Consider the following 27,492-nt stretch of genomic DNA (forward strand, 5'->3'; position numbering starts at 1 on the left):
GACATGAATATAAGAATCCTAAAAAAAAGACACAAACAAAAAAATCTCAGTTTTTCATTTTAAAATGGAGCCATATGTTCCAAGAACAAGAACCATGTTCAAGGTCAACTCTTTCTGGGAATTATTCTCTTAAGGCCAGAATGTGTCTACATTTTGAATCTCAAAAAATTCCAGGTTCAAAATATTAAATTTTTACACACAAGGGAATACTGCATTCTTAATCAAACTCACAATGATCTGCTGGAGTAGCAGCCATTCTCCAGTCCCTCAGAACAACATACTTACTAATTCCCACAGTCAGGTGATTCCCCAGCAATCCTGCACTTTCCTGCAAACTAAATTCTGTGTCTACAGCCAATCAGTTTTTATTAGTTGTACTTGCTATTACAATTGTTGCATTTATGTATTTAAGAAAGTTAATAAAATAAGAAAGAGTTTTCAATAAAAACTAATAAGTGTTTCAGGAAGATTTAATAAAACAGACTATTTAAAAAAAAAACCAGTAACAATATTCTAAAATATAGTAAAAAAATACTCTAAACACAATAAAAAATACTTTAAGTAAAAAGTATTAATACAGTAAAAAGTGCTAAGAAAAACAAGAGTTTTATAGTTTAGGGCTTAAATCATGCAAATATAGGATTCTACACAATTATTTTTCGAATATCTTTAAAACACATTCATTTTAAAGATATAGTAATTGAATATCAGAGATAATGCATCCTAGGAGTGATTTATATAAGAAACATCAAGATATAGACCTGCTTTATTAAATGTGAGAAAGATTCCACATATTTAGAAAATAATGTGGCAAAGCATTTTTACATATTTATATTAAATATTTACTTTTTTGATGATTCTTTGCTCCAATCAACTTCTTCCATACTTTGTACAATTGTTTAAAAATATAAAACAATTACTTTCGAAAGTCAATTTAAATGTAAAAGCATAACTACTTCCTTGAGTTACCAGTATCTCCTTCCTACAGATAAAAATTTAACTACTGGCAATCTAGATGCCAATGAAAAGTAATATAGTAACCTGGCATTTAAGAAGGGAACACCATACCTGGAGTTTCTCTTTGTTGCTTGTTCGGATAATTGAAGTGAGAATGTCAGGCAAAGCTTCCCTTGGAAGACTATCTAAAAGACGTCTCAATTTAGCAACTGCAGGGACAGACATATCCAACATTTCAACCAACTAGAAGGGAGAGAAAAGAAGTTTTTAAATGAAATCTGGCATTATTTGTGAATTTTTAAAAAATAAGACTCCCATAAAAGTTTAATGTTTAGTCCTCAGTCTCTCTCTGTGAAAAGATTACTGATTAACATAGGGCAGGCATTTCACAGACCTCAGAGGAAACGATGAACTACTTTCAAAATGACAATCACAATGAAAAGCACAAATGGCTCAAAAGCAAGGGGGTACAAAAGTTCCTTCTGGGAAGAAGTTTAATATTAATGTTTAAAAGGGACTCTGTAAATTTGTGCTATGATTTTATTTTTAACTTCATTTTGGAGATAATTCGAATTTATAACAAAATTGCAAAAATGGTATAATGAACTCCTATATAGCCTTCTCCAAGATTTATCAATTCTTAGCATTTTGTAGCATTTGCTTTCTCTCTGCACACACTCACACACAATTATTATTACTAAACATCTAAAAGTAAGTTGCAGGCATAGTGACCTTTATTTTTTGGAGGTTGGTTTGTTTGGTACTGGGGATTAAATCCAGGAGTGCTTTACCACTGAGTTATATCCCCAGCCCTTTTTATTTTGAGACAGGGTCTCACTAAGTTGTCCAGGTTGGCCTTTGAACCTCCACATTTTTTACTGGTGCATTACAGTTGGATAGAATGGTGGGATTTTTTGTTACATATTTGTACATGCACATATTAATAACAGTATAATTTGGCCAATATCACTCCCCAGCACTTCCCCCTTCCTTCCCTCCCACCTCTTGGTTCCTTTCCTCCTCTGATCTCCCTTTGATTTTTAGGTGATCCACCCCCAACTTTGTTTTCCTTTTCTCTCTCTAGCTTCCACATATGAGAAAAAAACATACCCTTTATCTTCTGAGTTTGACTTATTTCATTTAACATGATGTTCTCTAGTTCCATCCATTTTCCTGCAAATGCCATAATTTCATTTTTCTATATGGTTGAATAAAACTCTATTATGTATATATACCAGCCATAATGATTTTTTTTGAGGGGAGAGGAGTACCAGGGATGGAACTCAGGGGCACTCGACCACCGAGCCACATTCCCAGCCCTATTTTGTATTTTATTTAGAGACAGGATCTCACTGAGTTGCTTAGTGCCTCGCTGTTGCTGAGGCTAGCTTTGAACTCTTGATCTTCCTTTCTCAGCTACCGGAGCTGTTGGGATTATAGGCGTGCACCACCATTCCTGGCTGCCATAATGATTTTTAACATAACATCTGGATAAACTCGAATATGATCACTGACTGAATGATTTTTAGGGGGAAAAAATTTCCACTATATAACCTTAAATTAAACTCAGGATAAGGTTTCATAACTGTGATATCTATTAGTGATAGTGATAAAGATTCCCCTTCGTTTCTGGGTACCCATAGGATTCTTTCTCATTTCCTTTAAATATAGATATGGCTATGAGTCTCAGGTAGATCCTTGAAAATATGTGTGGGATACAAAAATTCCTTCTGGGAAGAAGCATTACAAGCCATCCAGGAATTAGACACATTTCCTTTTTCTGCATCAGCAATAAGGGAAGCATGTTTTGAGATGAATGTCTAACCCACTGTGGTCCCTAAGCAACTCCAACAGGTGGATCGCCACACCTACTAGTTTTAAGCATGAAGCTTAAGGAAGAAACACACCTTATGCTATGTGACTGAAATTTTGGAATTAACATAGAAAAACTTGGTTCATACTGACTAATTCACAAACAAGGAACCAAATTCTCACTTAGCCAACTCTAGTAAGATTTCATAGTCTGGTAGTAATCAAACAGTCTTAAAAACACTGTAATTTAGAGACTTATTCATTACTTGCCTAGAATCAAAGTAATGAAAGTATAATTATGATGAAAATGTTTAGGTAGAAAAAGTAGATAATAAAGTCTTAAGACCTGTGTTCCTAGGAATTCATTCTAAGAAAATAAAACAGTTTAAACCATTTCCTAAGTCTTACTGAGTAGAAATTATTTGCCAGATATAATATACTATTCAGAATAGAACAGTTAAAGCTTCTTAGAATAAGATAGTCAAAGAAGTGGTGAATTCAAGTTTGGTAAGGCAAACAAACATCCATAAGATAAATTTCAATATAATATGAAAAGCATTATATTAAAAAATATGTATAATGGACTGAGAAGGCACAGAGAAAGGAACACTAGTAGCCTACAGGCATTGGGAAAGCATACATCAGGAGAACTCACAGCAGAGAACAAAAGGTATAATCACAGAAACATGAAATAATAGGATGTAAGGCTCTTTGATATTCAGTGTGGCTAGAACTATGGAACTCAATGGAGTAACTAGAGTTACGGCAAGATAGACAGGCCTAAGACAAATTGAAAAGGGCCTTAACATTATACTAAGAAATTTAAACTTGAACCAATGGCCATTAAAGTCTTACTCAAGGAAAAGGCATACTCCAAACTGTTTCTGCTTTTGTTTGTTTCTTCTGTTTTGAAGAAAAAAAGAAAAAAAGGATCAGTGAGCAGGATACACTAAAATGGAAGAAAAGTGAGGGAGCTCGAAGACAGAGAAATCCATAATATGGTGGGGGTGCCCCAAGAGTGAATTAAAATAGCTATTCTACAGCTGCAAACAGAGATAGGAACACTGGGAAAATGCTAGTAGGCAGGCCAGTCTTCACCAGAGCTAGCAAGCAAACAGGTGAAAACCAAAAATATCAGTTTCTAGAATAGAAAGTATTAATGAAAGCAACACATGACAAAGGGTCTGCTGAGTGGTGGTTCAAGTGGGGGAGGGGAAACTCCCTTCCAAAGGGATGAAAGAATTTCTCCTACCAAATCTAAGAAAAGCAGATGCCAATGTCCAGCAGTCACATTCTGAACAGAAAATAAGCTCAGAAATAGCTGAACCTGCATGGAGGTTCCCTCCAATCCAGTGGAGATGGTTAAAAGGGGGAAGCCACAATAGTTTAAAAAAACTATTCCGTCTCATCAAGTTGTGAACCAAAATCCCTGTAGTTGGCCTTCACTTTTGTATTGAATTCTATTTTTTCCCTTTTCCTTCTTCTTTCTTTTCTTTTTAGACTGGTTCCTTGGTACAACTGTGTCTGAATACCCAAGACCAATGAGCCACTTAGGCTCTACTCTTCACTGAGTGCCTATGCTGCAACTCAGTCTGGGCACAGAGGAGAGACTACAACACCAATGAAAAACTCAGGACCACTACAGCTCCAGCCATGCAGGGGAGAGAAAAGCAAAGGGCATGTAAATTTGAAATTGCTGGTCTGAGCTCTGGGAGAAGTAGCATGATAGACAGGAGAGGGTGCAGGGGTGGGAGGGGACTGAGACTAATCAGGGTCAGAGAGAGGGTGGTGACCCCCTCCCTCAAGCCCATAAGGGATTATGGGTAGGCTGATGCATCCCACCCACCTTCCCCCAGCACACACACCTAGGCTCTTGGAACAGATACGACAAAGGCAGACAGGAAAGGAAAGGGTGGAGATCAGCATAAAGACTCCCCTAACAAGTTCCACTGGGTCAGAGTTGAGAACAAGCACCAGGATACCTGCCCCTCAGAAGCTTCCTCTTAGGAGATTCTAAAATCAAAATCCTAGAAAGAAAGACCTCCATTTCAAAAATCTCAGTGAGAGAGAGAGAGAGAGAAAAAAAAAAAAAGAATTCCTAAAGGACAAATATGGCATCAACTACTTGATGATTCCTAGTGTCTCCCCATATTTTGTATTTTGTCAACTGGATCCTTTCTGGATATCTCTTTCCTTCTTTCCATCTTATTCCTTTGCCCTCTCCTTTGTCCTTTATATTCAGTTTAACTTCTGACTCCCTGCCCTTCCTTACCCTTTTTTCTTTTCTCTGTTTTCATCTTTTTGTTCTGTTTTTTTAAATTTTCTTATTCCTTCTTCCAATGCAATTTAATACACTATCATTAATGCTTAATCTTCTCTGCCTGTTCTAAATCAATATCTTACCCACATTCCTCTTTCATCAATAAAGTTGTAGTGAACAGTAATAATAGCTTGTATAGTATATATTGATGTATGGTTTACTCTTAAATTACTACTGCTACTAGAGGTTGTTCTTTCCTTTTAAAAGGTACTGGTGGTTGAAATTAACACTTTGGTTACACTGATCGGATGTGCTGAAGTTAAGATATATCCCCAGTCCAGGGATTATTATTACAAAATAACTACTCACTAAAGAACCCTAACATAAAGGAAGAGGAATCCATCTCAACAGACTCAGATAACATGAATGAGCAGGCCAAAAAGACACCTCCAAAAATCTATAACCCCTAATCACTGAATACAGACACTGAGGTGGATGAAATCACAAAGAATTTAAAAAGCTGATGGTTAAAATGATCAATGAACTAAAACATCTAAGGAATGAACTAAGAAAATACAGAAACTGAAGGAGTATTTCAATAAACAGATATTCTGAAAAAGAACCAAACAGAAATCCTGGAAATGAAAGACTCAATAAATCAAATAAAAAATTCGTTAACAGTTCCACCAATATATTGGATCACATAGAAGACATTATTTCAGGTACTGAAGACAAAGTGTATATTAACTTGAAAACTCAGTCAGCAATAAAGAAAGGAAAATAAGGAAATAAGATCAGAATATGCAAGAAATCTGGGACAATATTAAGAGACCAAACCTAAGAATTACTGAAACTCAAGAAGGATCCAAGACCCAACCTAAGGGCCTGGATAACCTCTTCAGTAAAATAATTTCAGAAAAATCTCTAAACCTTGGGAATATTATGAACACCCAGATACAGGAAACATTCATAACCCCAATTAGATAAGATTAAAAAAGAATCTCTCCACTACACATTATAATTAAAATATAGTTATATTGTGTGCATATACTAATATGTAACAACAAACCCCACTGTACATAAGTACAACTATAATGCACCAATAAAAAAGTATGGAAAAAAATACCTAACCTAGAACAAGGAAAACATCAAGTAACACTTAGAGGTAAGTCAATCAGAATTTCTCATAAGAGATTGTAAAATTCAGTAGGGTTTGGAAGAATGTATTACAAGTCCTGATAGGAAAAACAAAAACAAAAAAACAAAACAAAACAAAAAAAAAATTCCCTACCAACCAAGATTGCTATATCCAGCAAAGCTACCCTTCAGAATTGAAGAAATAAAGTCTCTTAAGATAAGAATATAATAAGTCATGACTACTAAGCCAGAACTACAGAAAATACTTGAAGAAATACTATACACAAAAGTTAAAAACAAACTTCAGCACTCAATGGAAAAATCGCATTAGAAAAGTAGCTAAGCAAATGAGAATTAGAACTGAATTAAACATTAGAAATAAATCAAAATGGCAGGAAGTAATAAGTCTCTCTATAGTAACACTCAATGTAAATGGTCTCAGCTCTCCAATTAAACAACATGGATTGGCAGAGCGATCCATAAGACCCAGCCAAGCATGGTGGCACATGCCTGTAATAGTAGCAGCTCAGGAGACTGAGGCAGGAGGATCACAAATTCAAAGACAGCCTCACCAACTTAGCAAGGCCCTAAGCAACTTAGCAAGACCTTGTCTCAAAATAAAAAATAAACAGGGCTGGGGATGTGGCTCAGTAGTTAAGCACTTTGGGGTTCAATCCCTGGTACCTCCCCAACCCCCCCCCAAAAAAAAAAGATGCAACTATATGTTGTTTGTAAGAGACTCATCTTACAAGCAAGACAGCCACAGGCTGAAAGTAAAAGGATAGACAAAGATATTCAGTGCAAATAGAGAGACCAAAAGCAAGAAGAAGTAGCTGGTCTTATATCCAACTAAGCAAACTTCAAGTTAAAATTAATCAGAAGAGACAAAGAAGGTCACTCATACTGGTAAAGGGAAAAATTTAACTAGAAGGTATAAGTATAGTAAATATTTATGCCTCAACTGTCAGTGCACCTAATTACAGGAAGAAAAAAAAAATCACTACTTGATATGACAAGCCCCAATACAAAAATACTAGGTGATTTCAAAATATCTCTCACCATTAGATAGTTTATTCAGACGTAAAACCAGTATATACTCTTTGCACATAAAAAATATGATAAACTGAAGGACCTTACAGACATCCAATCGAATATTTCATCCAACTACAGCCAAATTCACTTCTTTCTCAGATACTCATGTAACTTTTTCCAAAATAGATCAAGTCTTAGCAAATGCAAAAAAAAAAAAAAAATCAAAAGAACCCCTTGCATCTTATCAGATCATAATGGAAATTAGAAATTAACAGCAAGAAAAACCACAGAAATTAAACACATGAAGACAGAACAATAGCCTTTTGAATGATGAATGGGTCACAAAGGAAATAAAGGAAGAAGTTTTAAAATTCCTAGAATCACCTCAGAAAACTTGGAATGAACCCATCATTTGACCCAGCTATCCCGCTCCTTAGTTTATACCCAAAGGACTTAAAATCAGAATACTACAGTGATGCAGCCACATCAATGTTTATAGTAGCTCAATTCACAATAACTAGTTTGTGAAACCAAACTAGATGCCCTTCAACAGACGAATGGATTTAAAAACTGTGGTATATATACAAAATGGACTACTACTAAGCCATAAAGAATAATAAAATTATGGCATTTGCAGGCAAATGGATGGAATTGGAGAATATTATACTAAATGAAATAAGCCAATCCCCCCCCAAAAAAAGGCTGAATGTTTTCTCTGGTAAGTGGATGCTGATATATAACAGGTGTGGGGATGGGGTAAAGGAAGAATGGAGGAACAATGGATTGTGCAGAGGGAAATGAGGGGAGGGGAGGGGGTAGGGAGAAGAAAAGATGGTGGATGAGACAAACATCATTACCCTATGTACATGTATGATTAGACAAATGGTATGTCTCTACATCCTGTACAGATAAATGAAAAGTTTTACTCCATTTGTGGATCAAAATGCATTCTTCTGTCATGTATAACTAAACAGAAGAAACAATTTTAAAAAAATCCTATAATCAAACAAGAATAAAGATACAACATAGAATCTCTGGGACACTGTGTGTAATACAAAGCGGATCTCCAGCCCCTTCCGTTGCACCACAACCTAACTTGCCAGTCTGAAAGTTGCTCTGCCCACACCTTACATTGTAGGAATTTCCGGCCTACACTATGGCCATTTCCTGCTTCCCACATTACATCCTAGCTTGTCAGTCTGAACATGCTAGCTAGCTATTGGTTCATCAGTCAGCTTGCAAGTATTCTCCTCCGCTATTGGTTCCTTCCAGCCCGGGAGATTCCAATATCTGGGAGAAGTGTCCACGCCATCTTTCTCTTTCCCTTCTTTTCCAACTCCAGAGCGGATGCGCTAGTCGTCAGCATAATAAAGTCTCTTGCGTGAGGTCCTGTGTCTGTCGTGGATTTCTGGGAGCTATTGTTGAGCTGCAACTGAGACCAGGTGTACGGAGCGCCAGTTCCGTTGGAGGGGCTGGAGCTACCACAGGTCCCGAGCTGAGCTGCATTTTACACTGTGAATGTGGTTTTGTGAGGAAAGTTTACAGCTCTAAGTGCCAACATTAAAAAAAATCAGAAAGATCCCAAATAAACTACCTGATATGTATCTCAAGGTCCTAGAAAAATAAGAATAAAACAGTTCCAAAATCAATAAAAGAAAGAAAATAAGATCAGTGGTGAAATTAATAAAGACTAAAAAATAATACAAAGGATTAATGAAACGAGGAGTTGGTTCCTTGAAAAAATAAACAAGGCTGATAAACCCTTAGCCAAACTAACCAAAAGAAAGACAGAAGACCAAAATTAATAAAATTAGAAGTAAAACAGGAGATATCACCACGGATATCATGGAAATCCAAAGATCATTAAGCACAACTTTTTGAAAATTTATATTTGAATGAATTGGAAAATTTAGAAGAAATAGATAAGCTTCTACCAAAACTGAACCAAGAAGATTTAGGAAACCTAAACAACAATGAGAACCAGATGAATTCCCAGTTGAAGTCTATCAGACCTTTAAAGAAGAACTAATGTCAATGCTCCTCCTATTATTCCATGAAACAGAAAGGGGTGGGGGCACTCCCAAATTCATTCTATGAAGTTAGTAATACCCTGATACCAAAACTAGATAAGGATATAACATGGAAAGAAAACTACAGACCAATACTCTGATGAACATAGATGCAAGAATACTTTTAAAAATATTAGTAATTCATATTCAAAAATGTATTAGGAAGACTGTACATTATGACCAAGTTGGTTTCATCCCAGGGATACAAGGATGGTTCAACATATGTAAATCAATAAATATAATTCATCACATAAACAGAATCGAAGACAAAAATACAGGTTGGGTCTGTAGCTCAGTGGCAGAGCACTTGCCTAGCATGTGTAAGGCAATGGATTCCATCCTCAGTTATTTAAAAAAAATAAACAAATAAAATAAAGGACAAAAATACATGATCATCTCAAAAGATGCAGAAAAAGCCTTTGACAAAATACAACACCCATTCATGTCAAAAACAACAAAGAAATTAGGAATAGAAAGAATTTGCCTTGATATCATAAAGGTTCTATATGAAAAACCCAAAGGTAAAATTGTATCAAATGGGAAAAAACTGAAAGCATTTCCTTTAAAACCAGGAACAAGACAAGGATGTCAACTACTTTCCTCATGCTTATTCAATACAGTACTTGAAATGTTAGCCAGAGCAATTAGGCAAGAGAAGGAAATAAAAAGGATACAAATAGCAATGGAAGAAGTTAAATTTTCACTATTTGCAGATGCTATGATCCAACATATATATGAAAAAATATTCAACATCTTTAGCAATCAGGGAAATACAAATCAAAACTACACTGAGATTTCATCTTAATCTGGTTAGAATGCTAATCATTAATCATTAAGAATCTTAATCATTAAGAACACAAAAAGTAATAAATCTGGTGAGGATACAAGGGAAAAGGAACACTTACACATTGTTATATGTGTAACATATAACATATATGTGTTATATGGGATTATAAATTAGTACAACCACCATGGATATCAATATAGAGGTTCCTTAAAAGACTAAGAATGGGGATATGGGGTGGGGCTCAGTGGTACAGCGCTTGTCCAACACAAGAGAGGCACTGAGTTTGATCCTCAATACCACATAAATAAATAAATAAATTAAATTAAATTACATAAAGAAAAAAAGACTAGGAATGGAACCACCTTATGACATAGCTATACTACTCCTTGGAATTTATCCAAAAGAATTAAAGTCAGCATACTACAGCAAAACATGCACACCCACATTTATCGCACAATAACCAAGTTATCCAACCAATCTAGGTGTCTGTCAACATGTGAATGAATAAAGAAAATATGGTATCTATAAACAATGGAGTTTTACTTAACCAAAAAGAAAAATGAAATTGTCATTTGCAGAAAAATGAACAGAACTGGAAAACATGCTAGAGAGGGAAGCAAGGCTCAAAAAGTGAAGGGTTGTATGTTTTCTGTCATATGCAGAAGCTAAAGAGAAAAGGGTAAGAAAATAAACCTTAAGAAAATAGGAGAGAGAACAGTAGAGTTAAAAAGGAGGATCAGGAGGATGGGCGGGAAAGGGAGATATGGGGAAATGAAGTAGACCAATCTATGCGTATGTATGAATAGACCACAATGAATTCAACTAGTAAACAAAATTATAGCCAGGCATGGTAGCACCCACTTGTAATCCCAGTGGCTTGAGAGGCTGAGACGGGAGGATCAAGAGTTCAAAGCTTAGAGGCCCCAAGCAACTCAGCAATAGCCTGTCTCCAAATAAAATATTGAAAAGGACTGGGATGTGGATCAGAGGTTAAGAGACTCTGGGTTCAAAAAATAAAATAATTATAATACACCAATAATTAAAAAAAAGAAGAAGAAAATGGGAAGTAATCAATTGGGAGGCACATAAAGCAGTATATTGATAAAGGATATAGAAATGGATGTCCAAAGGGATGAAAGAGAAGCATAATTATAAATCATCTTAAGGTCTAAAAAGAAAAATAATAAAATTGATATCCCAAGTCAATAACATTTATACAAGTACTTAAAAATTTCTTACTGGTCTTACAAATGTTTAAAAAGTTTCTGTAGATCAAAGTAGAGAGAAGTTAAAGCAAGGTGAAAAAAGTTATAAAGCTATGTCCAAGCTGTGTCCAACAGAAATACAAAGATCCAGGAACCCTCACCAGGGAAAAGAAAGAGAAATTCTATTTCCCTCTCTCTAAATTCTTAAATAGTATATTCATATATTCTGGTTCTGAAACTGAAGTTTCTTTTTTCAGAATATATTCTTTCTTTTAGCTCCCATAGAAATTACAGTTCCAAATTTATTTTTCTGTTGTTCACCATGCTAGGAGGGTGTCACATCAAAAGACACATTAGATACAAAAAACATAGGCTAGGAAGACTTGCCCCACACACTTTTCAGTGGTCAATGGTGTTTAAAATCAAGATGTAGGTACTACCTGGTCCTCTTAAATCCAGTTGTAGTCAATGGATTTTATCAATAGAAAAGTAAAAGACTATATTCTGTAATATAATTTTATGATATAATTCATTAAGTGTTGGAATAAGAGGTTTCTATTTTACCTAAAGTTAAACAAAAACTTAAAAATCTAGAATTAATGAACCCAATATTTAATGTATACTTGATATATTCCTCCCTTTCAGCATGCTAGTTAGTCAAGGTTTTAACCAAACTTGAAATCAGTTCACCTTAGGTTTATTCTTCCAGTTACTGAAAGACAGTGTGATTTACACTTCTGAAGCAATACTTTTATAATTTGGTACCTAGATATTTTAGTGATATGTTTGAATATTTTGTGTGGTATTTTAGCATTAAATATTTAGGTTTAATAACTATCTGGTTTAGAGATACTAAAGTTATAAAGAGAGCTCTAGTGAAATATTCTAGAAAAACTTTTGAAGGGGTTTGCTAATGTCTTGGAATGATTTAGGTACAGCCCCAGACAGAAGCAAACTGGGATATAAAATATGAAATCATTTAAAAGTATGCTGCCTTAAAACTTCAGCATTTAATAGATTGATCGTATCTTAAAAGAGAAAAGAAATAAAAGAAAAAAAGTTTTTAAGGAAAATAATAAAAGTCACTTACTTGTACTGCATATTTGTAAAACTGTTCTGACAGTTCTCCTAGCTCCTCCCTGGTTTTGCAGGTATTGGGAAATTCCTCTAGCCGATCCAGCTGTTCCACTTCAGCAACAGGATATGGCTTCTCTTTTAAGACCTGGACAATCTGGAACCGGCACAGGCCTGTAATCAGCAAAGTATAGTGGGGCTTGGGCCAGTTACTGCCCACAACCTGAACCGCCAGTGCAGCTGTTCCAATCCTGAAAAACATAAAACATCAGTATGACAAATATTCACTATGAAAAACAGAAACTCACTTCCAAAAGTGTCAGATTTTCTGAGAAATTCATTTTAAAAAATAAAAAGAACATCAGAAGTGCAAATGAATTTCAGCATCCAGTATGTGGTCTATTAAGTCACTACCTAAGCTCTGGGGCAAAGCATACAAACTACAATTGGCACCACTTCTAAAAATTATGCAGGAATTCCCTCACATCTGGATTATTTAAGCACAAAAATCTAAGAGTAAGAGTAGTTGACAATTATATAGCTTAAACTAATAGTGCCAACTAGAATACCAGAATATACATTAACATTTTAAATAGAATTAAATACAAACAGCATAAACCAATGTAAGAAATGTCCATTCTAATATCAGTTTTGATGTCCAATTATCTTACATAATCAATCTATAGAATTTCTACACATCTATCTTATTACAAACTATCACACTCTGGGAATTAATACATATGTCCTTAGTCCTAAATTTCTAAATGTGGGGGCTAAATATTATAGACCACACCACGTCATGAATTGAGGAAAGTTGAACACTGAGATTTCAAGAAAGTATTAACCTAGTTCTAACAGGCAATCACCTCACCTAATAATAGCTGCAAAAGTCTTATTTAAGTCTTAGCTCCTTATCAGAACATACAACTCTGACCAAGTTATATGTAAACTTAATTCACAGAAAGTATCAAACTAAGCCAAAATTATATAAAATATAAAGACAAACATTCAGAAGATGCTTCTGAATCCCAAATTAAAATATTTTCTCTCCTCAGACATAAGAAAGGTGGCAATTTCAGAAAAGAAACTAAAAGTGATTATAGGTCTGGGAAAATAATATTAAAATACTTCACCTGTTAGTTACATACACATATAGTATACGAACACTTCAGTGAATTTGCTCACTCCTAAATAAATACTTATAAATTATTCATTTTATGGATTTTGTAATTTTGGTTTCCTGTGGCACTCAGCTTATTTTAAACTGTCCCTTCCTCAACATTTTTACAGTCATGTCACATGTAAAGGGGTAAAAACTGATTTTAACAATAACTTAAGTCAAATAATTAGGAAGATAATTGGACACAGAGGGAGAAAATCAGACTTTAAAAAACTTGACACAATTTGACATATATTATTTTGATTTATTCATGTTTTGCTACTTTCTTCCAGTGACTAATCAATAGGTTGTAATTCTCATTTTCTAAAAATCAACTCAGAGTGCCTATGTTAGCAATGACTAAATTGATGAGAGACCAATTCAGATATTCAGCAATGTTTGCTACAAGCTGAAAGAGTTCACAGTTATGTTTCTATACATCTGCAACCAGAAACCAAATCCCTGCCTTGAGGGGTTTACAAAGTAGAACCAATAAGAGACCAGAAAGGGGGAGATGAGCCAAATCCTTGGAGATAAATTTTATTATTTGGTCTATGTCACTGATAAACAATGACATGAAAAGTAAGTTTTCTGGGCTAAGGATGTGGTTCCGAAATAGAGTGCTTGCCTATTATGTGCAAGACCCTGGGTTTGATCCCCAGTACCACAAAAATAAGTAAATAAATAGTTTTCTTACAAAGCTAATAAAATATTTTTGCTAATAGGGAAAGGAAGATGTTCTAAACTGAAATGAGATTAAGCTGGATTTACACTGTATACCTCTCTTCCTAGTGAGAAAAAGGTTTTAAATGTAATTGGGTTTTACTTGAAAGCACGTGTAGTTGAATAAAATATACACCTTTTAAAGAAAAATATGACCTGTGAAATTACACATAATTAGAAACAGTATCTTTTGGTGAAAGGCACAGTGAAAAATGATCATGTTAGTGTTATTTTAGACAAGTTATACTGTCTATTTGGCTCTAGGCTTTATATATAAAAATAGGTAAGCCAACAAAATATTCAATTAATGTAATTTCCTTTTATGATAGATAAGACTTTATATCAAATTAGTCACCTAAATATTCTTGCTCTTTTATTATAATATGTGCATTATCAGGTATGACCAAAAACAGTATTTCTATCATACCTGTTCAATGTAGGTCATATTTGGTAACAGATCAGGTTGTACCTGATAACAGATCCAAATTTATAAATCCAAATAAGTGGTGTCTTTCCCTTTAGGTAGTGGCTCTGCACTAAATCTACATACACCCTAAGCATGCTGATATTGCTATAGTTCAAAGAATTTTTGAAACTCCTAATTGGAATGTACCTTCACAGAGTATAAAATATTACAATATTTTAGTCCTCATAAAATCTGACTAAAGGGATATGGTTTGTGTAATTTGGAAACTGGTTTAAATAATTTCAAAAATATTTTAAAAACCACAACTATAGTAATGGGAAAATCTAAAAACTACCACTTGAAAAAAGTGGTTTTCCAATATGAGGAGATCATGTAAATATATAAGCTATATATCAAGCATGTGGCTTTGTTTTTTTTTAATTCATTTTTATTGTAAACAAATGGGATACATCTTGTTTCTCAGTACATGAAGTAGAGGCATACCGTTTTTGTAATCATACATTTACCTAGGGTAATAGTTTTTGATTCATTCTGTTATTTTTTTTCTCCTCCCCCCACCTCTCCCACCCCTCTTATCCCTCTATACAGTCCCTCCTTCCTCCATAATGTTTTTTGTTTTTATTTTACTTTAAAGTCCTGTATTTTTCTTGGAATCTTCCAAGAACTTTCTGTAACAAGGCTAATTCAGTTCTGCTCATATTGAGACAATGTGAATCCACATCTAAAACTATCCATTTTGGGGATAAGAATACCACTAGCATACAGATTTAGAGTGCTTTGCAGTTACAAAGGGCTTCCATAAGTATTATTTTTGCCGCTACAAAGCAGGCTGCTCTATCTAGGTCCTTATTAAAAATGAGTAACATGAGATTTTAAAATGAGAAAAACAAGTTAATTATGCATTTACAAGGATATTTAATAGCAACAGAGTTCCTGAATTAGACTTTATGACAAATTTTACCCTTTTCTTACTATAATGAATAATACAAACTTGTACCAATAAGTATAAAAATAAATATCAACATAGCTTCCAAAAAGCTAAGATACTAGAAAGCACTTAATGAAGAAAAGCACTTCTACCAAAGCTCTGGAAACAAAAGAAAAGTTGTACATTTCTGGGAAAGAGTCACTGAAACATTAGTTTTGCTTTGGTGTTACACTATACTTATCTTTTTGAACTAATAATAATGCCTTAGAAGATAAGAGTCTACTAGAACATTCCTTCTAGTTCTAAAAACTAGAAGAGGTTTATGTTGCTGGAGGATTTTTGGTTCTCACCATTTTTTAAAACCCTACTTCTGAGTTTGAAAAGTGCCACTTATAGATAGATCTTCCTTAAGAGAAATAAAGGAAATCCTAAGTAGAACTATCCATTGCATACTTGCTAATATAAAAGGTTCAATTTTAAAATATTATTATTATCAGATAAAATTTTAAATGGCTAAGAATGCTAATAGACAGAAAAATAATAATGTATGGATAAAGAATTAATCCTAATTATGGAACCATGCATCTGCTACATATAAAGTATTTATATTATATTAGACAAATACCAAAGAAACTGATTAAGGGTCTCACAGAGGACTAAGAAAGTCAACAAACAAACAGGGATTGAAGGATCAGTATTATGAGGAAACAAAAACATGGACCTGAAGAATGTAAAGTCAAAAGAGTGGATGACCATCTTGAAATGCCTGAAAGGATACAGGTACTGCTCAATTATTATCCATTTTCACAAAGAAAACAATGAGTAATTCAGGAGTCACTAAAAATACAGTTAGGTAAAGAAATACAGGGCATCCTGAGGTAGCATGGGAGCCAACTTCAGTGCCGAGTTCTGCCCTGCAGGGAAAATGCAAAGCTCTTCCTTAAAAAGGCTCCTGTCAGGCAACAGGCTTCATACTAACATGCAGAAGGGGAATGTGCTGCTTGACATGGCAAAGGCAACGTCACTGGGAAGGTGACATCCTGTAGAAAGCAACACGGGGGAGCAAATTACTTCTGCTCCTTGATGACTGAAGTCAGTGCCCTGGATGGTGTGAGGGAAACAAGAGGCAGGAGCAGAGCCCTTCACCTCTTCTCTAGTGTACCATCTGGATAAACAGGTAACTGGGAAGGACAGGTTTGTGTGTTTGTGTGTGTGTGTGTAGAAACAGACTAGTGCTAGATAACTCGGTTTATGCTATGAAGCTTTATTTTTTAAGTTAAAAGTTTTGGAAAGTCACAATAAAGAAAAAAGACACAGGGCACGGTGATGCATGCCTTTAATCCTAGCAATTTGGGAGGCTGATGCAGGAGGATTGCAAGATTGAGGATAGCCTGGGCCATTTAGCAAGACCCTGTCTTAAAATAAAAAAATTCAAAAAAGGATTGCAAAAGAACAAGAAAAAGGCGGGCGGTGGGGAGGGCATGTAATTCAATGGCAAAGCACTCCTGGATTCAATCCCAGCACTACAGAAGAAAAAAAGACTTTGGAATGTATGACCAGGGAATATGGCGTAATCTTTCTACAAAGATTTTTCAAATATCAAATAATATTTCTAAGATAACTAGATGGTTTGGTGGGTTCTTACAATGCTGAAATTCTACATACCTTTCATTGTCTGTTTTCTAATTTAAATGATTAATTTTTGTCTGTTTTCTAACTTAAATGATTAAATTTTAACACTACTAGTCATTTAAAACAAAAACAACATATAAACTTCAAGGATCAGATTACACATTATCTAAATTTTTTCTTTTTTTGGACAGGAGATTGAACCCAAGGGTGCTCAAGCACTGAGCCACATCGCCAGTCCTTTTTATTTTATTTTTTATTTTGAGACAAGAGTCTCACTAAGTTGCTTAGAGCCTGGCTAAGTTACTGGGCCTGACCTGGAATTTGTGATTCTGCCTCAGCCTCCCAAGCTGCTGACATTATCTAAATATTAGCAATTATTTCCAGACAGAATCTAGTTTGTGTTGTTTTGGAAGGATTTACCTAAAAGAAATTTAAAAATGCCCCAAAACTGCCATAATAATATCACCAAATAGTCACTCAAATCTAAAATATGACTAACTTCATTTGTGAAATTCAGTGTATCCATGGGTAACCAACACATATATGTAGCAGAAATAAAACAAAAAAAAAATCTAATTATATGCACTCTTGCCTCAACAAGCAGCCAAGTGTCTGGGCACAGAAGGCAAAAAAAAAAAAAAAAAAAAAAAAAAAAATGGCAGAAATAAGCATAGGTTTAAGGAGTGAGGTCATACATAGGGAAACCGGCATCCAATACAATTTGTCAGAGTATTGAGGTGGGCATGTTGGTACATGCCTGTAATCCCAGCAACATGGGAGGCTGAGGCAAGAAAATCACAAGTTCAAAGCCAGCCTCAGCAACTTAGCAAGACCCTCTCTTAAAAAATAAATAAAAAGAACTGGGGACGTGGCTTGGTGGTAAGCAACTCTGGGTTTAATCCTGGTACCAAAAAAGAAAAAGAAATGAAAAACAAAACAAAACTAAGATAATTAATCTAAAACTAAAAAAAATTTTAAAGGAGTAATGAAACTTGAAAAATGTCCAATTCTATTTGAATTCTATCTGGGCAATAATCAAAGAAGATCAAATGGAGCCAAATATTTTTCATTGTTGACAAAAGGCAGGACTTTTACAATGTGAACTAATATTGGGCTGTTGTAGGGTTTTTGTTTTTTTTTGTTTTGGTTTTTGTTGTTGTTTTAAGGAGGTACCAATCTCCTTGGGGAATCTGAAAAAAAGCTATGGACTTTCCTCTAAACAATCCACAGTCCCAAGATTTGGGGTAAAAATAAGACATTTTAAACCTCTAAAATATCCATTCAGTCAGGAACCCTTAATTGAAAATAAGGATAAATACAAGGGAAGGTGCTGAGCATGGTGGCGTATACTTATAATCCTAGCAGCTCAGGAGGCTGAGGCAGGAGGATCTCAAGTTCAAAGTCAGCCTAAGCAACAGTGAGGTGCTAGGCAACTCAGTGAGACCCTGTCTCTAAATAAAATACAAAATAGGGCCGGAGATGTGGCTCAGTGGTTGAGTGCCCCTGAGTTCAATCCCTGGTACCCCCCCAAAACAAACAAACAAAGAAACAAACAAGGGAAGGTGAATGTCCAAACTGGAAAAACACCTCAAGTACAGTTAAAAAGGGAGGTAGGAATCAGGGAGGTGAGTTTGAAGAAGTTTGTTCAAAGTATACTATAAACCAGCATCATCCAATAAAAACATGTATGACACATGTGATTTTAGAAGCCACAGTATGAAGTAAAAATAGGTAAAATATTAACATTTAATCCGACCTCCAATGGTCAAAGTACTGCCATTCCAACATTTAATCTATATAATATTTATTAATAAACAAAACATTTTCATGCAAGATTCTTCAAATCTGGTGTGTAATGAATACTCAGAGCACATTTAGGGTGACTGACCACCCTGATCTGCCTGGGACTAAGGGGCTCCCTATAACAAGATTTTCAGTGCTAATATTCAGACAGTCCTGGCAAACTCTGACGAAGTGATCTCTAGCCACATGCACTGTACAGTACTGGACACCATAGGTATCCATCTATCATGGTACAAAAGCAGTACACACATATGATTTAAACTAATATTCATAATCCAAGAGACAGATGCTATTAGTTTACAAATTACAGATGAAGAAACAGACATAGGTTAAGTCTTTCACTCAGTCACACAACTAGGGCCATGGTGCAGGGCAATCTAGTGGTAAGCCTGGGTCTTAAGGAAAATGTTAAAATATGAGAGAAGAGCCAGGCGCTATGGCCCACATCTGTAATCCCAAGGAGCCAAGGAGGCTAGGCAGGAGGATCGTAAATTTAAAACCAGCCTCAGTAATGTAGCAAGACCCTAAGCAACTTAGTGGGACCCTGTTTCAAAATAAAAAACAAGAAGGGCTGGGGATATGGCATATATATATATATATATATATATATATATATATATATATAAAGCAAAGGTGAGAAGCTAATAAAGTTCAAGAAAGAGAGATAAAGGAAAATGTGAACAGGAAAGGCCCTTTAAGAAGGAAAAAACATGCAACCCTTTCCTTCCTCTGGGAGAGGAAGGAAAGGATTGCATGAAGTGTAGAAGAAAAGTACCCAAAGTTAACGACTGAGTGATGCAGTTTAAGAAAATGAAAACCTGTCTCAGACGACAAATATGAGAGACGAAGGGAGAAAGGTGGTGGGGAAGTGAGAAGGGGCATGGGAAGTGGGGAAAAAAGAAGGGCGAGAACACCCAAGGAGAAAGGAGGGGCCTGGAAAGTTAAGCGCACTGACTTCGGAGACCGAAGGGGACGACAGGGTTTCAAATCAAATTACAACAGTGGCAGGTAATTAATAGTAGAGTTTTCAACAGGTGTCAGGCACTACTTCATGAATTATCTCACTAACGGTCACTGAGCGGTTGTCAGCCCCATTTTTCATAAGGGGGCGCTGAAGAGGCTGAACCAAGCCGCAAAGGCCGCCCGGAGTCGAGCCTAGGCGATCAGAGGCCAGCCTGTCCCTGGCCCGGGTCCGCGACGAGGCCGCGCCGTCCGCCGCTGCCGCCAAGGCTGCTCGGCCTACCTGTGCAGCGGCGGCAGGTCCTGGGCGTCGCTGGCGGGGTCGGGTGTGTTGGGGATGACACCCAGAATGGTACTCTGCAGCGACGTGCCCTTAAGCAGGCGGCTCCGCACCAGCTGCAGGTTGCGGGCCGTGTCCACGCTGGTGCGTATAGTGGAGCCGGGCAGCAGCACGCCTTCGTGGGTCAGCAGCAGCGGGAGGCGGCTGGGGATCTGGATGGGGCTCACCGATGACATGGCGACAGCCGTTCCTACTGGGAGCTGTCAGAAGGACGCGACAGACAGCTCTGCGCGCTGTACGCCGCAGCCACCCAACCCCGCCGACAGCGCGCCGTCGCTTCCGGCCCTGCGCTACGGCCCGCCCCCAGGCTCAAACGCCGTCGCTTCGCGCAATCCCCGCTGGCAGATTCCGAGTGAGGCTTGCATGTCGTACATATGCTAGAAGAGGCGCACAAAAAAAGCCTCAGCTTAGCCTATCTAGCTCACAGTGTGTTAGGAAAGATGATTGGGTTGATTTGTGAACACTAGAAATGTTTTGAAGTTTTTATTGGAATGGACTTTAAATTTACAAAAAGATTTTGAAACTATAGCCAAGAATTTCCACATACCTTTCACTTAGTTTCCTGTTACCGTCTTACTTCACCACGGTTCATTATCAAAACCAGTTTGATAGAGCCAGTTTTCACAGTATTGTCCTTAATTAGATCTGGTTCAGGGTTCAATGCACAGTCCCACTCTTCACTGTCATGGTGTCTTCTAGGTCTTGGCCAAACTGTGAAAATGCCTCAATCTTAGCTTTATCATATTTTATTTTATCATCTTTTAAAACTATGATACTTTTAAAATTAGTTGTTTTGTAGAAGTCTCCTCAATTTGGATTTATCTCATATTTCTCATGGTTGGATCAATGACAGGCATTTTGGGTTCAAATACCCTAGAAATGATACTGCAGCCTTGTGATACAGTACAGTTATTAATAGTGATTTTAATTTTGATTACTAAGTGAAGAAGTTATCTGCCCGATTTCTTCACAATGAGTCACTATTTATCTTTTTATAATAAGTATCAAGCATCTTGTGAGGTGATAATTCTACATTTATTAATTGGTATTCTGTAAGAAAAAACTGCCCCTTCTCTCCTGTTGATTTACCTTACTCAATTATTTACTTACTTGAGTCCATATGTTAGTATGGACTCAAAAATGCTTATTTTTATGGGCTGCAATCCAATAATATCTTATATTTCTTTGCTTAAATTTTTTCCTATTTGGCCACTGGGAGCTCCTTCATGTTGAGACTTGATTTTGATTGGCTGTAGGTTGCAAAGGGAAAATTTTCCCCAAATATGAAGTTCAGAAATGCTCTCAGAATACAGGAGGGAGTTGAAAGCCCATTCAAGCCAATGCATTTGTAGAGGGACTGCATAGTGCTAGTCCCTGGGCTAATTGCAGAGGGGCAGAGGGAGTAAAATAAAGCTTGTTCCCACCCTCAAGCTTCTCTTGGTCAGGGGACAGATCCATAGACAGCTGAGTCTGATGCAGGGCAGACAGAACTACATATTTCTATGTTTGTTACAAATTTGGGAAAGGAAAAGTTTGGGTTATTAGGTGCTTTGGAGGAGACAAGATGCAAGAATTTGGAAGCTCCTGCCTAAAGCTTTTTCTCTGGCATGATCCCAACCTCTTTCATTTATTTACTTAGTAAGGAAGGAAGGAAAGAACCAGTTCTGCAAGGTTCTGGGAGGAGAATATTTGTTCCAGGTAAAGTTAGAACTAATGGAAACGAAGCACAGCAGCACATGCCTGTAATGCCAGCAACTCAGAAGGCTGAGGCAGGAGGATCTCTGGTTTGAGGCCTGCCTCAGCAACTTAGTAACAAAAGTAAAATAAAAAATAGAAAGGACTTGGGGATGTAGCTCAGTGGTAAAGCACCTCTGGGTTAAAAAAAATGCAAAAACCAAAAACAAACAAACAAACAAGAACTAATGTGAAGATTCAGATGGGAAGGAACTTCTCAATTTCTGAAGCAAAGGAGACAACTAGGGAGTGGAATGTGGGGGTTCAGCATTCAACAAATGGACGGTCACTGGACTCCAGCAGCTATTGCAACTTACAGAAGGAAATAAACTAAGAGCAGGGAAAGCTAATAGCACAGGAGGAACAAGGTCTAATCCTTTAAACTTCTTCAGATCCGGGTTTGCAGGTTCTTCTGCCCACTTGTCCTAGGTACTTTCCTTGCCCTCCGATGTACCTGCGGGCCTAGACACCAGGCCAGGCTGGATAATGGAAAGAACAATAAGGAAATAAATCCGTTCCTCTAGAATGTTTTTGCCACAGGTACCTTTGTTCCAGTGGCCGCTGTCCTGTTGGCAAGTGTTTCACCATAAGTAAATGGCTCATGTCTAAACTGAATTTGTAAACATGACCTTTGCCCCTGGGATGGAAAGAACACAGGGCTGGAAGCATCTGTTTCCTCTCTGGTTTATTCCCAGTCATGACCCTGTCTCCATCTTGACTACAGTGATGGTCTTGCCACTAATTAAACTTTAACTCCAGTTTCTTCCTGAGAGGAAGTTGGGAGGCCAGGGAAACTTTCAGGGACTGCCAAAGGAAGCTCTGATCAGGAAATGCCTCTGACCAGTCCAAGGAGGAGAGGTGGGCCTTGTAGAACTTGAAGAAGGCCCAAGTTAATTTGTGGCCAAGCTGCAGTGGTATTGAGATGACTGATTCATCTTCTGAAAACTCATCCTTTGCACATGTGTACCTTTTCTCAAATATTATTTAGTTTAGTTTTCCCTTCTGTTAGTTTCCTGAACAAATTCATATAGGGAAGAGTAACACCTGTGAAAGCCTTACTGTTTCTCTTTATAAGTGTATGTGAATAAACATAAGCCAGGTTGGTAAATCATATCACAATTGAAAATTGAGAGAAAAATCTAATTTCTTTGCTTGGTTTCTAAGAACTTGGTCTTCCTCAGCATTGCCCACTTACTGTCTAATGAGGGTAAAATAAATATTGAGGCTTACCATTTTAAGATCTTGTTTGATCCCATAATTAAATAGTTCTGTTAAATAATGCTCAGGAAAGACACAGTCTCAGAGTTTTTGCCTGGCAGAGGAAGAGTTGGGGTCCTGGGCACAGTGTCCCAGAAGATGATTTTATCCAGCAGGTCATTTCCTGTGCTGCTGTCATTGAGGTCTTCAGGAGAGGATCTTTGACTCATTCTGCCTGGTTGTCTTCATAAAGTTTCTGGGCCTCACTTTCCTTCCTCTGCCGACATCACACTCCCCTCTGAGTTGTTTCCATGATTCCCAGTTGTTTGCAGCTTGAATAATCCACTGGGTTCACTCAGACTTTTGGCTACTTCTTGTTCCCATTTACACTACATGGTTCAGGAAAGCTAACTGGCACACACAGGCAGTACTAGCATATGGAGTACTCAGGAGTAAATTGGAAAAAAGATGTCTTAATTGGAAGAGGATTTAGAAAAAGTCACCACTTTTTTTTTTTAAAGGAATGTAGCAAAAAATAAACAATAAAAATAAAAATAAAAAAATAAAGGAATGTAGCAGTGGTCCACTGGAGACTGTTCACACTGGCTCATGGGAACCAGCTAGCAAAATTTGAGGAATTTTGAGAGCCCAGTTGCTAAACATTATTAGAATTTAAATTGTATAAATATACATTTAAACAAATCACTGCAAAAACAAAGGTAATGTTCAAAACGTATCACCTCCTAATTATTTTACTACTATTTATTCTGAAATTTCTTACCACAATGGTCTTTATGGTGGTAATAGTATATTGTAGTGCACTTCTTTTCCCAACTTTGCATTCATGGAATTATGTTAATATCGTGAAATCAGCCGTGGTAAGGGCATTTACACCATAGAAATTGGTAAGAGTTACAAATCAGGGTTTCATTTATTATTTGTTGACTGCTTAGGCTTAAGAAAGAAACATAGATGCAGATTGCAGACTACAAGTGTGTATTATCTATAGCTTATTACATTGTAATAGGAGGACTAAAGTAATTTTTTCCCTCCCCCTCAGCACTGGGGATTGAATCCAGAGTCTTGTACATGCTAGGCAAGTGTTCTATACTGAGTTACATCCCCAGCCCTTTTTATTTTATTTTGAGACAGGGCTGACCTCAAACTTGGGCTCCTTCTGTCTCAGCCTCCCAAGTAAGTATCTGGGCTCACAGGTGTGCACCTCCCCACAACCAAAAGGAATGTTCTTTTAGTATTTGAAAACTATTCAGCAAAGTCTCTCAGATTCTAGACAAATGAGTGAAAATCCAGTTAACATATTTTTGGTATTTCACTTTCCTCTTACTCCTTAAAATAAAGCAAAATGTCAAACAGTGTTCAAGTTGGAACTACATTCATTCACCAATTGCAAACAGGCTAATTATAGTAGTTACCAGCACATGGCTGATGCAGCACCTTACCAAGGTGCATGACTTGCAATCTGGGTTTTGCTGCCTTCATCCTCCACCCTTTATATATTCCAGTGGAATCACTGTGTGTGAACAAAACAGTATAGGATGACCCTACTCCCAGGGTCTCATGCTATTGAATCATGTCCATTTTACTTTAACGTGTGTATATCCTAGGCTGGTTCATTGCAGCCAGGAAATTGACCTCTTCTCAGAGTTCAAACAAAGTATGTGGCACCTTCTCACCTAAAACATCTCTCTTCTGTTTCCCATCATCATGAAGGGTCCACATTCTATCGTGATTTGGCAAATACACCTCATGGTGCAGTTCCATAGCTGGGAAGGCTATCTTGTGTGGTCTCAGGAGGAATTCCAGAAAGTGAGTCTACCAAATTTGTTTCTGATTTGTAAGAGGCAGTGGGACTGGAGGAGTTGGGTAAAGGAATTTAAAGAATCTTCTTCCAAAACAGTGGGTGAGTTGTAATCTATTTACTTGAAACACAATTCAATATTTAAACGTCAAAAGCAGAATCTGAACCCCAAGCCAACCATAGAATTCGTGGGGGCCTGGTGCAAAATGAAGAAATGGGGCTCCCTGTTCAAATTGATTAAGAATTTCAAGATGGCAATAGCAGAGCATTAAGCCCAACCTTGAGGCCTTTCTGACTTAGGGGTCCTGTGTTGTACAGATTGTACCCTGATGACTCTGGCCCCGATGTACACTTTGTCTTCCTGTATCTTACAAAATATTCCTAATTATCATTCCTTCTCTTGAGTTAACCAGGGAATGAGTCACATACTCAGAAAAGCAAAAATGAGAAGCATATTAGTTGTTTTCTTTAATGCTTTCATTATTTAAGTTTCCTAAATTGCACCCAGATTCCCTCTGGAGTCTATGAAAACCAAGAGTCAGTAAATGACAAAATGATATTCCTTTCATTTGTTTCTCCATCTATTCATCATTTATTTATTGAGTACTTGCTGTGCTCCAACATGAGTCAAGCCCCAGAAATTCATCTACCCCTGTCCTGGTGAGGCTCTCCGTGGATTGTGGAGATTCTGAACCAATTATAATTCAAACAAATGTCCACGTAGAGACTGGGAAAAGGAAAGAAACATGGTGTTATGAACTAGTCTTTGATGGATCAGAGGCAACTGACTTGGGCTAAGGGTGCAGAATTGATAGCAAGTTGCTGAAGGTGGTTAGAGAGAGTTTCCGTAAGTGACCTGCAACTGAGGCCCCGAGTAGATATTGCAAAAGAAGGCTCAAGCACATCCCCAGCAGGGGGATGAGCAGACACTCTGACAATAATGGGGTCTACCCCATTGCATGACCCCAAAATGTTCTCAACAGGATCTCGCCCCTCCCTCAGCTGCACAAAACTATGTCTATGTTGCTCCTACCGGTTGCCTTTTCAGATTCTCTGATGCTGGAAAACAAAGAATTGGCAGAACAACTGAAAATGACCAGGAAGAGGACATACTGGATTCCCAGTTCCTCTGGTGGCCTTGTGAATCTTGGCATTGACATAGGTGATGACGTGGTTTCAGGACTTAGCTATGTAAGTAGATTTTCATGGTTTCAAAATACCAGGAATGTGAGTTGACAGCATATGCTCAAAAATCACAAATTAGGTCACAGAATTTTATCCTTTTTTTTTGGTACTGGGAATTGAATTCAGGGGCACTCCATTACTGAGCTACCTCTCCAACCCTATTTTGTATTTTATTTAGAGACAGGGTCTCACTGAGTTGCTTAGTCCTTGCCTTTGCTGAGAGTGACTTTGAACTCGCCATCCTGCTGCCTCAGCTTCCTGAGCTGCTGGGATTCTGTAATCCCATGTGCCACTGTGCCCGGCCTATCCCATGTTTATTTACCCTTGAGTTTTTCAAAGGAACTTAGACTTCCACAATAGATAAATCATAATCCTTGGTCATACATACCTTCATGGTTCATGTGTATGTCTATCTACTTATCTACCTATCTACCTACCTACCTGATCTCTGTATGTATCTGTCAATCATCTACTACCTATTTTTCTATGTATTTACTTACAATTGATAGGGTAACCAACAGTAAACCCAGAACCTTGACAATCATATGCATCTATTGGTTTTCCCTGTATCTCATTTCCCAACTTTCCCTAACTGACATAGCCACTACCCTGGATCTTTTTTCATCAACTAAGTTGCACTTTTATTTATTTCTTTTTTGGTATAGAGATTGAATCCAGAGCATGCTACCACTGAACTATATCCCTAGTCCTTTTTATCTTATTTTTGTTTTGATATGAATTCTTGCTAAGTCGTTGGGGGTCCCACTAAATTGCTGAGGCTGTCCTCAAAATTGTGATCTTCCTGCCTCAACCTCCAGAGTTGCTGGGATTACAAGCATGCACCACTGTCCCCAGCTCCTCCTGTATACTTTTACTAAATCATCTCTAGATTATATATACATCTGTGGGTTATTAATACAATGTGAGTGCTATACAAATGGTTGTTCCCATTATATTGTCTAGGGAACAATAACATGGAAAATGCCTATACATATTCAGTACACAGATGTAATTTTTTTTTCAAATATATTTGACCCACAGTTAGTTGAATCCATTGATGTACAACCCAGGGGATATAGAGGTCAATCATATTTATTATAATATTTTTGGATTTACTTCTTTACTTACTGACTTTCTTTTGGGTAGGTTTGCCCTCAGAAGGCAACTTGGTCTCACATTCTGTGGGTAACTATTATACCCTTTATTCCTGTCCATATTCTTTGTTGACAGATAAAAACCCAAGAAGGTGGAG

The 27,492-nt window shown here is 37.0% G+C and overlaps 2 protein-coding genes across 4 annotated transcripts in view; one reads left to right on the plus strand and one right to left on the minus strand.

Annotated features, from left to right (window-relative positions):
• Positions 1-20,604, minus strand: part of Lonp2 (lon peptidase 2, peroxisomal) — a 116,136-nt gene extending 95,532 nt beyond the window's left edge. Inside the window, exons 1-3 of the mRNA XM_047528661.1 lie at positions 20,249-20,604; positions 12,350-12,584; positions 1,069-1,200 (exon numbers count right to left, since the gene is read on the minus strand). Of these exons, the coding sequence (XP_047384617.1) occupies positions 1,069-1,200; positions 12,350-12,584; positions 20,249-20,481 (600 nt within the window). The 5' untranslated portion in view covers positions 20,482-20,604. The remainder of the gene's footprint in view (positions 1-1,068; positions 1,201-12,349; positions 12,585-20,248) is intronic.
• A 5,536-nt stretch (positions 20,605-26,140) lies between these two features.
• Abcc11 (ATP binding cassette subfamily C member 11) overlaps positions 26,141-27,492 on the plus strand; it is a 61,530-nt gene continuing 60,178 nt past the window's right edge. For all 3 annotated transcript variants that reach the window (XM_047528964.1, XM_047528963.1, XM_047528965.1), the window contains exon 1: positions 26,141-26,246. In XM_047528964.1, the coding sequence (XP_047384920.1) occupies positions 26,148-26,246 (99 nt within the window). In that variant the 5' untranslated portion in view covers positions 26,141-26,147. The remainder of the gene's footprint in view (positions 26,247-27,492) is intronic.

The sequence above is a fragment of the Sciurus carolinensis genome, chromosome 16 (genome assembly GCF_902686445.1).
Source record: "Sciurus carolinensis chromosome 16, mSciCar1.2, whole genome shotgun sequence".
Classification (NCBI taxonomy): Eukaryota; Metazoa; Chordata; class Mammalia; order Rodentia; family Sciuridae; genus Sciurus; species Sciurus carolinensis.